The sequence below is a fragment of the Felis catus genome, chromosome B1 (assembly GCF_018350175.1).
Source record: "Felis catus isolate Fca126 chromosome B1, F.catus_Fca126_mat1.0, whole genome shotgun sequence".
Taxonomy (NCBI): Eukaryota; Metazoa; Chordata; class Mammalia; order Carnivora; family Felidae; genus Felis; species Felis catus.
The window spans coordinates 152,117,632-152,131,081 of NC_058371.1; the positions used below are offsets into that span (position 1 = coordinate 152,117,632).

The 13,450-nt window shown below is 34.5% G+C and overlaps 1 protein-coding gene across 7 annotated transcripts in view; it reads left to right on the plus strand.

The window, feature by feature from the left end:
* Positions 1-13,450, plus strand: part of EPHA5 (EPH receptor A5) — a 355,806-nt gene that overhangs the window by 327,225 nt on the left and 15,131 nt on the right. For all 7 annotated transcript variants that reach the window (XM_023253073.2, XM_023253075.2, XM_023253074.2 and 4 more), the window contains 2 exons: positions 2,417-2,566; positions 11,704-11,897. In XM_023253073.2, the coding sequence (XP_023108841.1) occupies positions 2,417-2,566; positions 11,704-11,897 (344 nt within the window). The remainder of the gene's footprint in view (positions 1-2,416; positions 2,567-11,703; positions 11,898-13,450) is intronic.

The window sequence follows — 13,450 nt, forward strand, 5'->3', positions numbered from 1 at the left end:
AAAGTTGGCCACTAGCTCATATTGTCATAATTAGCATAAATCAACACCCTTTTCCAGCAAAATAATTGCTTCCTGAATCGATATGGTATATATCTGACAATTCTTTCTGTGGAAAACTGTGGGTATTGGTGTAAGAGAATTTTTGGAGCATTCTATGTATTGCACCTTTTGAGTTTGAATCCCTTATCATAAACTGTGTTTAATTCTAAATCTTTCAATGTCAAGAAAACATGAAGTTAAATATCCTCAATGTTCCAACTCCTTGTGAAGCTAAAAATTTATCATTGTATCTTTTTCACTATAAGATTTGGTTAACTGTTGTGTCAATACAGAAGGACACTTTTGGCATCTCACATTTAAAAAAATTTTTTTTAATGTTTATTTATTTTTGAGAGAGAGACAGAGTGCAAGAGCGGGGAGGGGCAGAGAAAGAGGGAGCCACAGAATCTGAAGCAGGCTCCAGGCTCTGAGTTGTGAGCACAGATCAAGCTCACAAACTGTGAGATCATGACCTGAGCCAAGTTCTGATACTTAACCGACTGAGCCATCAAGCCTCCCCAGTCATCTCACATTCTTAAGACAGATATGTTACACATTGCTTATTTAATTCAATTATTTAAAATTACTTCTACTCGCAGTCTAACGATAAACTCTTTTCATAGATTATAAGGCTTTTTTTTTTCAGCTGTTGCTTTGTGATTCATTGATATTTAGGGACTGTACTATACTGAAGTCCAAGAGTAACTTATCTAAGCAAACAAAGCCTTTTAATGGTTAGCTTAATAAATCAATAAATTAATTGATGGGATAACCCTCCTCTTCTAAAGCTAATTGTTATTTTCATTATTTGCATTAAGTGAAACCTCAATTAAGAATTCCGTTGGGATTACTGTTACACTTAATAAACTTGGCCTAAGCAAGAGGGAGTTTATAGACAAATCCATTCCCAGTATGATTGGTTGATGTCTTAGTTAAATGCATAAAACAGATTTGTCAAGGTGTGTGTTAATGTATCATGCTGGGGGCCGGGGTGGGGGGGGGAAGCGAGGAGAGGGGAGGCAGAGACCCCAAGACCTTCAAGACACTCCTTTGAAATGGGTCATAATAGCAGTTTATGGAAAATCCGTATATTGAGAGATGAGAAGATAAGGGAACTTCAGATAATAGCGATATCAAATATGATGGTCAGAGGACTGGGAGAAAAGTTCTAAGCTGAAGTTTAAAGTAATTGACAATCTACAATTTTAAGAGGAATAGTATAGTTAGTTATAGAATATAACTATAATTCTGTAATTATATCGTTATAGAATATCACAGTGACACACGGCCAAGCCTAATGATATAATCTTACCTATGAATATTTAATTAACAAAAGTATGTGTCAGGAAAGTCTTTTTAAAGTGGTGTTACCATATATCTAAGGAACAAATAATTTAAACATAGATTGAATAGTTCAAATTAACTTCAGCTCACAGAACAACTTCAAATGTTACATGAAGCTGTTATTTCCTTAAGTTCCATTTTTTTCCCTAGTGTATGAATTAAATCATTCCCTCTCTGCAAAATGGGAAGGCATAAGTTAATCTTTTCTGCAAGAAAATATTCAAATCCTGTACCCTCCCCCTTTAAAATATTTTTGCTTATGGATGAAATGTTGGGTTTCCTAAGTTTGCCGGAAGGATATAAAAGTGTTTATTTTGTGAACTAAGAGGAAATCTACCAAGCCAATTTTTTTTTACCATGAAAAAACTCCAAACTTGATATCATGTCATAAATTTTTCCCTGCAATCTAGTTTCAATAATTTTTAATTTGGTTAAATTAAGTGAGATACCTATCTATTAGGAAAAAACAAAAACAATATGTAACAGAAAAAACACCAAAATATGTTGGCAGAAAATAAGAGAAATCAAGTCTAAAAGAAATTGCACAATGTCGGGGGGAAATATAATTATATCTGATTTTCATGTTCGTCTTACTGTTAAACTTCTCAGGGTTGCATTCAGCAAACAAGACTTTCCATTTATAATTCCTATGTTAAAGAAAGGAAGAAAAAAACTACCCTGGGATTTTAAGTCCTTTACTCTCTGTTAGAAAGTCATGAAAGTTTACCTTATTGATTTGCTTGGCTGCCTGCTTTCCCCTCTTTGAGTTGCCATCCTGATACTGTAATTGAGATGTGGGTCCTGTATGTGTTCCAGTAGTCAAATAGAATTTAAACCAGAAACCTTCCGGACAGCCAATTAGTAGTCAGTCTACAAGTGCTTACGGGCTGAGGTATGTGAAAAGAGACTGCATGCTGTCAAACAGATTCACTTAAAAATGCTACATCTCTTTCTAGAGATTTCTAGTGAGGCAGCAATATCCCCAAATGTGCTTGAAGTATGTGGGAATTCTTGTATTCTTTTTCAATTTTAGGGAGGCAAAATTCCAATCAGATGGACGGCCCCAGAAGCTATAGCTTTCCGAAAGTTTACCTCTGCCAGTGATGTCTGGAGCTATGGAATCGTGATGTGGGAGGTTGTGTCTTATGGGGAGAGACCCTATTGGGAGATGACCAATCAAGACGTAAGTATGGAACTACTCTCCCTCGAGTTTAGAATGAAATGCTTTATTCTCTGAGTTGGAAGAAAGAATCTTTTTTCATTTCTCAAAATGACAGTTGCTTAAAAAAATGAAATACTTTGCTTACCCTCTGATCTGTTTTATTGTTGTTGAAATAGCCTTTATGCAGAAACTCAAAATGAGTTAGTACAAAAGAGAGTAAGTTACTATTACATAAAAGCTTAGTCCCTTGCCAGACAGTTTTAGCTGTACTATAGTGATGGGTTCACTCATTTAATGTCAGTATTATTTTCAAAGATGAAGAAGAAGCCATCAGAGAATGAATACTGACAGCCACGTTTTCATGATTTGCATTTGATAAAGACAGCTAATACTCCAAACTGAAAGGATAAATGATATTGATGTAATAGTGGATGCTTTTAGGGGATAAAAATAATAATCTATGTTTTTTTTAATTTAAAAAAATGTAAGAAGAGTTGGACTGTCTAATATGGGGAAAAACAGATTTTTTCTTACATGGAAAAATAATTCACACTTAGAATAATAGAATCCTAAAATTAAAGAAACTATGAAAGATTCTTCTATTCAAGTTCAGAATATTTATTATGTGATGCCTGACACATGGCTCTTTGGTCTTTGCTTTTGTAATTTTCCATTGTTACTATTCAATACAGCCTTCCCATTTTGGATCACGTTGAAATTTGATATTTTCCCTTCAAATAACAACAACTGTAAAAGCAGCTAACATATATTGAACCCTAACTATGTGCCACATACTGTCTTAAGTGCTTCATCAACTGTCTCGTTACTTCTTTATAAAACCAGTATATGGAGCAATCTTAACTCAACAGCATACTGATTTAAAACATTTATTTTTTTCCTCCAATTATTTCTTTCATCCATGCTCTGTAAAATCTCCCACTCCTATGCCTTCAGGGGTTATTAGACAGATCCTACAGCTCTTCAGCCTCATTTTGTTGAAACAACAGTCCCATGCCAGTAATTAAGATTCAATTTCAGATATAAAAATTCAAGTCCAGTCTAAATCAAAGCCAATGCCATATCCATTTCAAAGTGTTTTCCACAACCACAAGGCCAGCCTGACCCTCGGTACCTAGCGAAGGAAGAATGGTCCCATTTTTGCTCCTCTTCCTCCTTTGGCAAAGTTTGTATCTAGATTTTTCAGAATTGCCCTTGATGGGTATGTAGAAAAGAAAGGGCAAGATTTTTTTTTTTTTTTTTTTTGCTAGTTGTTGATGCCTCCCACAGGTCAAATACCCAAACGTTGGTTCTCTAGTGAAGTATGTGTCGGAGCTCTTGAAAGGACCCCTGGGGACGGTCACCAGAGGAGGAGGGTGTCTTACGCCAACTTACTTCCAGGGTTCACCTCACTTGCTGTCTGCTCCCAATCTCACAGTCTCTTGCTGTCCAGTGCATGTGTACTTCACCTGAAAGCGAAACCCATTCTGGTTGGATGCTCTGCCATTGTTCCCTTTTTGGACTACTGTTGTAGACTGCTCCAGCCAGCCTGCCTTCTTCCAATATCTCCTGGTGAGATGTCAAGGTCACACGATGGCTTTTCTAAGACTTATTTCATAGCATTCTTCTCTGATAAGTGACAGTAAATTGGGCTTAATGCATTCCCACCCCCTAACAAGCCTATGGCAAGGCAGTGAACCCTTTTTGTAGTTATCTAAAATTGCTACAATCGGTTCTCTTTGTGTCCTACTCACTTGGTTTAGGGGAAGGAGTGCTGGCTTATATTTCTCTAAATTTGGGAGAACATAGTATCTATTCACTTCAGCTTTACAATTTTAGGGCTAGTGCTGTTAAAAAAAAACTGTATCATTGAATTCCTATTGTGCATCTCTCATTAGAGAGATGCTATTGTAATTCTTGTTTTGCAGTTAAGAAACTGAATTTAGAGAGATTAAATGACTTTCTTAAGGTCACAAAAAAATAATAAAAGTAGCACCAGAGATTTCACCATGATTCCCTAAAATTTTTGTACCAAACTACCACACTATCTCCAATTAAATCAATGTCTGCTTCTTCCCTTCCATTGTCAACCAATGATCCTAGATCAGCCATCTGGATGAATATAAAATCTTCAACTCAAATTCAACTCTGGATTTTTATAACCTGAAGGAAGACCAGACCTGATTGCTACTTACTTTTCTCCAGATAAATGCCAAATGCTAACTTGAACTACCGAGCACTTCACAGTTGGCTTCTAACTTTTCTTAAGACTTATTTTAATGCCATTCTGTCCTTTAATTGTTGTGAAAGTATTTTATTCTGCCATGCCAAGGAAAACATTGGTCCCTTATTTACCTAGTTAACTTCTTTTCAATTCTCATTCTGTAACTCAGAATTATTAGTCCTTCCCAGCTAGTGTATGATATGTGTAGCATTGTTATCTATATTATTGGCAATTTTATGTGATACAGTTGCATCTGTCACAAATAAAATTATAGACCAGAGTAGAACATGATGGTATGTAAATGCTCATAGTGTTTTTGTTGATCGTGACTGGGCTTGCTCATGTTGGCAGTGGGGTTGGTTGCTGTATACTGGCATACCGTGGCTCTAATCCACGTGACCTTCATCTTCCTCTGGAGACCAGTAGACTAGTGTAGATGTGAGCTCATCTGTCAAGTGACTGAAGGGCAAGAATGATCCCTATTGCATCTCATCAAGTAGCATAAAATTACATTGGCCAATCCAATGATCAGGCCAGTTGCAGTGGCCAATCCCATATTTAGGGCAATCACACTGCCTACTGTGAATGGACAATATAAAATTATACTAAGAGGGACATAGAAACAAGGAGGTATGAAGGATTTGAGACACGTTTTTTTTTTCTTTCTGATTTTAGCCATTTGAGAGTTTTGATATACTCTCAGATAACTTTAATTCAAACTATTTAGAAAATAAAAGGGAGTGCTGATATAATATTCTCAGGAAATTATAATAAAAACTAATATTTTGGCTTAGACTAGGTTTACCAAGAATCTAGATAAGGTTTAAAGTAAATGATTATAAAATTGCAGATCTTTCTGTCTGCTTTTAATAAATTGTACAATAGATGCTATGTATTTTCGAAGCAGGTTCACAGTTGTTAGTAGCATTTAGCTTCTACATATAGCACTAAGTTTGATTTCCTCAATTGCTATCCAAATTTGTATTTAAGAAACATGACAGATATTTGAACACCATGATCACTGAATATCTCTTTGGAAACAAACTCTCAGAGAGCAAAATAGAAGTACTGATTTGGTGTTTTGAATGATATATCCCATAATCTCTACATTCCAGATACTATCTGCTTCTTAAAAGGCTTTGCATCATGAAAATATTACACTGCCAAGACATGCAGAATATTCTAAATCTCCCAGAGGAGATCTTCTACCATGTCAAGGGGACAGAATGCTGCAGTGGGTTTATTTTGATTTAGGATTGCCTCTGTCATCACAGAGAAAAAACATAACAGCACATCATAAAAATAAACCAGAATGATGAAGATAATTTTAATACCAGACCGTGAACTCTGATTCAAACTTAGGAAGCTAAGATAATATCCTGAGGTCAGTAGAGGCTTCTTTATTGATAGCAACAATTTTAAATGGCAACATTTTTCTGAACTTAAAATCCAGACCTAAATAAAAAGAGACTTAATTGCATTGCATTTTTATACTTAGTAACAGTGTTTTACTCTTGCATTTATTGGGAAATGTATGAATATGTAGACTACACTAACCACATAGATTACAAAATGTTTTAGAAACTCATTTATCTGTTTTTCAGTCTTCTTATGTTAGAATTACTTTTGTTCTTTGTTCTTTTTTTTTTGACTGTTTTCTATTACTATTTCTGCTGGCCTACATCTTACTCTAAGGCAGGAAGAATTTTTGACCCCAAAAGGATGTCAGCCTACTTTGTACGGGGCGTGCCTCTCATCCTCCTTCTATTCTTTGTTGTAATTTCTGATGGGACAAAAAAAGATACACATATCTTATATTTCTGAAATATTTTATGGTAAAACAAAAAGAATATTTTATAACACACAGCATATAATTAAATGCATTATAATTAAAGTGTGAGGAACTTAGGTCCCATATAAATACTGAAAATTACCAACATTTGACAGTGAACAAATTATTTGACTTAATAGCCTTAGTATAATAATATCTACAATGAGTGTATTTGACAAATATTGGTCTTTGAAGATAATATTAGTCTTGCAAGGATAATGCTGCCTGCCCTGAGAGAAAAGCAATTATTTTAGTGACTGGTAACCTCATTTCAACTCTTATCCCTTTGGAGTAAGCGATACATAAAGAAATATCCATATTCAGTTCAAAAGTCCTGTACCTTTCTATTTAACAACAACAGCAAAAACAAAAACCAAAAATCTTGAACTAAAAGCCAGTCATTTTGGAATCTATAACTCTTGGTCAATTTCAATGATTACAAAGGGAATGGACTTTAATAGAGGATTTTTAAGATGTCTTTAATCTCTGGAATGCTACTGATCTAAGATTGATGTACTAAGAAAAAGATATACTCTATATATCTTTAATAATATTGGAAACAGGAAATAAATCCTACGAAAAAAATGGGTATATCCAGAACTATTTCTTTGGTATCTGAGATTATTTCCAAGAATATATTCTTAAACTCCAGTCACTTCTGAAAAGCCTCCTATCTCACAGTAACAAAATGACTCATGTGTGAGATTTCAAGTAAATACCTAGCAACATAGGCACTCACACCTTAGTTAAATTTAATTCATCAAAACACACTGCTGATGCTCAACTTCCGCCTACAAAATTCCTGCCACTCAGTTATCCAACTTACATTTTTACATCTCCTGTGATGAAGAATGCACTCCTTTCCAAAATAGCACATTTTAATTGTAGATATTTTTTTTTCTTGTGGAGCAAGAAATCTGATTCCATGGAGTGAGATCTATAACTCTCCCAAATTATTTAGTTGGAAGGTAGTTATTTCTAATTCCAATGGTGAGACTTAGCATCAGGATGGGAAGATCACAGGTTTGCTTGCCAGAGAGACTTGCCTGTAAATCTTACCACTGCTACTTCTTGGTTGTGTAAACACAGGCAATTACTTAACCTTCTGGAGTCTCATACATTTCATCTATAAAATGCATATAATAGTTCCTATCTTACAAATATATAATGATGATGAATATAGACATTATAAGTACAATTTGTGGTGTAGTGCTTATGATATAATGCCTGTGCTAGTCTAGGTCCTGCAAGAAACCTATTCCAAGAAGGAATTAGATATACATTAGTATTAAGGAGAAATTCTTGTAAGGAAGAAGAATGCAGGATAGCTGGGAGAGATGTCAGACTGTGAAAACATTGTCTGTCATAGGGGTCACATAGAAATGAGCCTATCTTATTATCACTGCCATGCTCAATAATTGACTGGAAGTAACCTTTGCAAAGCCTGGCTTTGGTGTAAATGTGATGATGGTTTTAGAAAGTTTAGGGTTAAGGGTTGTTGATTAATTAGCATCCAGCAGGTAAAGATCTGAGAGACAAATTTTCATGATTTCCATGCTCTTCACCTTTTGCAGCACTGACCTACTTCCCCACACAGGTTCCAGGAGCATCTGTTTCATGATTCTGTGGATTTTTCTATCTAAGTGGAAACTCAGAAGAGGCAGGTTATGAACTGAACTGTAGTCCCTGTGGTTTCAGTTGATCTCAGGACCTCACCTGGTCCTTTGCCTCTCCTTCCTTCACTATCCATTCTGGATTCCCCTCATTTATCAACATGGCAGGTCATGGTGGCTGAACTAGTAGCCTGGATCCATCTTTCATTCTTGGGGGTTAGCCTTTTCAGGCCACAGTTATTACAAAAGAGTAACAAGAAGTCCCAAGTGTATCACCTAGGGTTCGCAGTATTTTTCCCTGCCCCAACTGTGTGAAAGCAGCTTAAATGCCTTATGGATGAATTTATGATGTACTATGTGCAATGGTTGCTGGAACCACCCTTGTACCAGCTAGCAGATTTTCAGAATGAGATCATGTTGACAGTTTGCAATCGACCTGGAGGGAGTATTTATACCATGTAAACAAGTAAACGATACAATATGTCCTCCCCCCACCAAGGAGAGCCTGTTGTTAAATATTTACCAGTACATCACTGAGTATTCGATACTCACACATTCTTTGCTAGGAAGTGGGTGCCCTCATTGAGTGATATGCTGTGTGGGATTCAGTGTTTGTGGATCAAGTATTGCAAAGCTTGTAATGGTGGTTGAGGCTCTGTGGGCAGCAAAAGCAAATCGTACCCAGAATAGGTATAGGTACCTGAAAGGATGAAGCCACTGACCCTTACATGACAAAATGGGCCCAGTGAAGTCAACTGGCCACCAAGTGAATAGTGCCATATCGGGTGCTCAGTATTGAAGTTTCATGTATTAAGAGAAGCAGCATTTTTAAAATTGTGTTTAGACGGCTGATTTACATGCCAATGCCAAGAAAACGCGTAGCTTATAATAACATTTTAGATGTAGCCCATAGGAACTGGTGCCAGATAATCTGTAAAACTTCTGGTTGTCTGTTTCTTTTTTCTCTTTCTTTCCTTTGTTTATCTCAACTGTCTACCTTAACAAATGTAATGGTAATAAGAAAGTCAATGAAGATTATGATCCATTTAGCTATACATTATAAACTGTGTAATAAAATGAATAGCCTGAATTGCACTTTGATATATTTCAAGCATTTCACAATCCACCAGAACACTAATACATTCATTTCTCCCCCAAACTATGAAGGGAATGTAGTTAAAAATGAAAAACAAAATTCAATATGTTGGAATATAAAGTCTCAAGTTATAGTTTAAATATATTTTGAAGATAAATTCTAAAGATGAATTTAGAATTAAATTCAATGACTTAATTTCCTGGACCAAGTACTGAGGTTAACTTAGAGACATGGTATTATATTTCTATTTATAAATTTGCCTGAAAATAAAGTTGATTAAGTAATATAGTCTAGAAATAACATCTCAAATCAAATAACTCATAAAATTCCTTTAAAACTAGTGGCTTGGTTTCATTTACTCATTTCATAGTCACATGTGAAGACTAGCTACTCAGTGAAAGAAAGACAATATTTTAAAAAGCATAGGTGTTAAAGAAAAAAGAGAGCTTATTGGTAGCAGCTTTGGGGAAAATTCATTATGAAACAAATCAGGTTTTAAATAAGTAAAAATCACTGTTCTCACTGCATACTGAAATATTTTGTGACAAACTGTATTAGGACATTTTATTTTGGTACTCACGTTATTAAAGATAGCTGGTATTGCTGTTATCATCAGCAATGGGAAGTCTTCTAATAAGCAAACTAATACATAAATGAACTTTTATTAATATATAATTATAAATAGTACTTTTTATTCTTTCACTATTCTTTTATTGATCACCAGTGAGAATAAATGTTTTCTCAAAATTTATTTAGCATTTTTTTCTTTTATAAATTTTTGATTAATATCTGTTCCTCATGAATCTGTTGTTTTATCATGTTATTTCTCAATATGCATCCACCTTTAACACGTTAAAGAGGCTAACCATATGTTTTAGTTTTTGTAATAATTTCTACCATGGTTTGCCATTTAATTTTTTATGCTGTTTTTGAGTTAACTAAAGTGTTAAGTGACTCTCAGGAGTTTCACTCATAGTTATTCAGTTATTTGACCATTTATTTTTTGGAGTCCTTGAGTCCTTGAAGTGCCTGAACTTAACTATTTGTGCTTGTCAGGAACTTTTATTTCATGCCCTTCCTGGGTAGATATATACCACACCTGGATTCAAGCTATAACCAAGTTATGATGACTCTCACATTTACATTTTCATCTCAAATATCTCCTGTACCCTAACCAGATTCCTGCCAAGTGTCATCTGGGTGTTCCCCATGCACTCCAAACAAAACAAGCCCCAAATTATACTTGTCAACATTCTCTCCCCCCATGAATGTGTTTAGCTAAAGTAAATAGTAACAACCATCCAGTGTGAAAGGTTTGAACTTAAACACTTTCTCTCTACCTGCTACCTCTAGGCCATAAAGTTCCCTTAAATATACCATTTCTTCTTCTTTCTATGTGCTCCTGCTTTTGTGCAGGTGCCATTTTCTTTACCATTGAGAGACTGTTTCGTTCCAATCTTGCAAGATTTTTTTTGTAAATTTCCTATTCTAATCATCATATATATTTTTTCATATGTCAAATCAAATTTAAAGTCTTTCTCAAAAAATGTAATTAATAGTTAAGGAAATATCCACAACAGGAATTTGAGAACTATGTTTATTATTATTGATTTGGGGATCACTTAAATATTTGCATTTTCTAGAATAAAATCTGCATTATGTTCAGAAGCATAAACGAATTTCTTCTGCAGTTAGACATTTTGATGGCAGCAGCAACATTATGAATGTTTTTGATGAAACAATTTCACAATTAGACAATACTCACATGTGTGGTTTTATTTAAAATCGATGATGTTTGTAATGCCTGTGCTACTTATGCAGTCATTCCAAATTCCTGACAGAAATCAGTAGATGATAATAAACAGCCAGACTCTGACATTATTAAATGATACATGAGACAGTTATGCTAATTTAGCCTTTGACTTATCCATCATTTACCCTCCAAAAGTCTCTTTTGAAGTAAAATTGCAGTTCTATTGCTTTAAAAAATGTGGATCTGCCCATAATTTTTCATTACAAAGACATTAACTTTTCAGAGAAATCACTAAAAAACTCTAATCCCTATTTGGTTCCAGAATGCAAGGATAAATAAATAAAACATGAACATTATTTTTATGTCAGTTAATGTTACAAATCACCCTTCATCAAGATTTTATGTAAAAATGATTACCACTTATTTTCTTTATAATATGTGAAGAAAATATCTTTTTACATTGTGATAACATATTTACTTTTTGTTATTGTTGTTTTATTTTGCAGCAAATAGAAGTAATCAGAGATTTGAGAGAGAACGATGCTGGTTATCAGTGCAAGAGTAAGACTAAGACAGAATGAAAGTTGGATAGTAGGAAATTTCTCTTTGTGGTGTTGAGTATGGCTCTGTTTTGCTTTACGCAGGTGATTAAAGCAGTGGAGGAAGGCTACCGTCTGCCAAGCCCCATGGACTGTCCTGCTGCTCTCTACCAGTTAATGCTGGATTGCTGGCAGAAAGACCGAAACAGCAGGCCCAAGTTTGATGAAATTGTCAACATGTTGGATAAGCTGATACGTAACCCAAGTAGCTTGAAGACGCTGGTTAATGCATCGAGCAGGTAAAAAGCCAGACCTGAGAGCTTTTCCTAATGTAGCTAATTCAACTTGATGCCATGAATATTAAATCAATAACATCATTTCAGTACACACGTTAATCTATGGATCTGTATGACACTAATTTATTTAAATACAGTTTTTGCGTAATAGTACTCTCTTACAATGAAATATAAATAATTAAATTAAAAGTATCTATGCCTAATCTAGCAGTATAAATGCCAGTTTCAGTAAAATGTTAACTATAGCCAAGTTCAGATAACATTATAAAAAACTCAAATGTGTGTATTTTCATGTGTTTTGGATCTCACATTAGTGTGGACGGGTCAAAATAAAATTATAAGATCATAGAGATAGCCAAGTGAGCACTGATAGACCTAAACCAGAGATGTCTAACAATAATTACTCTTTGGTTTCTTTATAATAGACTTTAGTGTCTGCCATATTTTATAAACAATGACAACTCCTTTAGAGATTCTTTGCTCCTATCTGGTTGTACACAGATATTTGGTGAATCACTTACTGTGCAATTGGAACAAAACTTAAAACTGATAAATGAATACATTTGTGTGAACAAATGAGCATTTTACTTTTTTACTTCTAATTTTTTTAAGTTTATTTGTTTATGTAGAGAGAGAGAGTGAGAGAGAGAGAAGGAGAGGGAGAGGGAGAGGAGGGAGAGAATCCCTAGCAGACTCTGTGCTATTAGTGAAGAGCCTGATGACCCAGGGCTCAATCTCACCAACCCTGAGATCATGACCTCAGCCCAAACCAAGAGTCAGACGCTTATGCAACTGAGCCACCAGGCGCACCACAAATGAATATTTAAAACAATTTTTCTGAATGCACATGAATATACTTAAACAATGTTACATATTTGTAAAACATGTTTTTCTCTTCGACGTGATAAATTACAGAATTATCCTCACAAAAAATAAATCAGTTTGACTCTGTACTTAAGAAAAATTGCCAGAATGTTATTTTCACTATATTTGAGTCAGATCTTTATTTTTACAAGAAGTGTAACCAAATTGGCCTCCTATTAGCATGAACTAAATGAGGAACAATCTGTTGATAAAGTTACATAAGTTCTATGATTCTGACATAACATTTGTTTATTAGGCAAAAAGTCATTTTTAAATACAAATGAAGAATGAAACTTCAACTTCTGTTCAAGCATCATTAACTTTCTGTACTAGCAAGTGGAGAATTTATCTTCTTAGTGAATATTCCTTATGTTGCTACTGAAATATCTGCCTTTAAGTTATTTATTGTCATGTAAAAATGTAAGCATTTCTTTCATCTACTTATTTGAATTATGTTGTCTAAAGGGACCTAAAGAAAAGAAATCATAAAGAGACATTTTGATGATCTAAATTTTGTTAGTTTATATTGATATCATTATAGATTGAGAACAGTTTAAGAGTCTCCAAATTTTTTTCTTTTTGTGTGTGTGTGCAATACATAGAATCATCTTGCTAGGTTTCATTTAAACAGATTTGGCTGAAGACTATAGCACTTACTAGCCATTTTTATTCGGTCATCTACAAATCCTAAT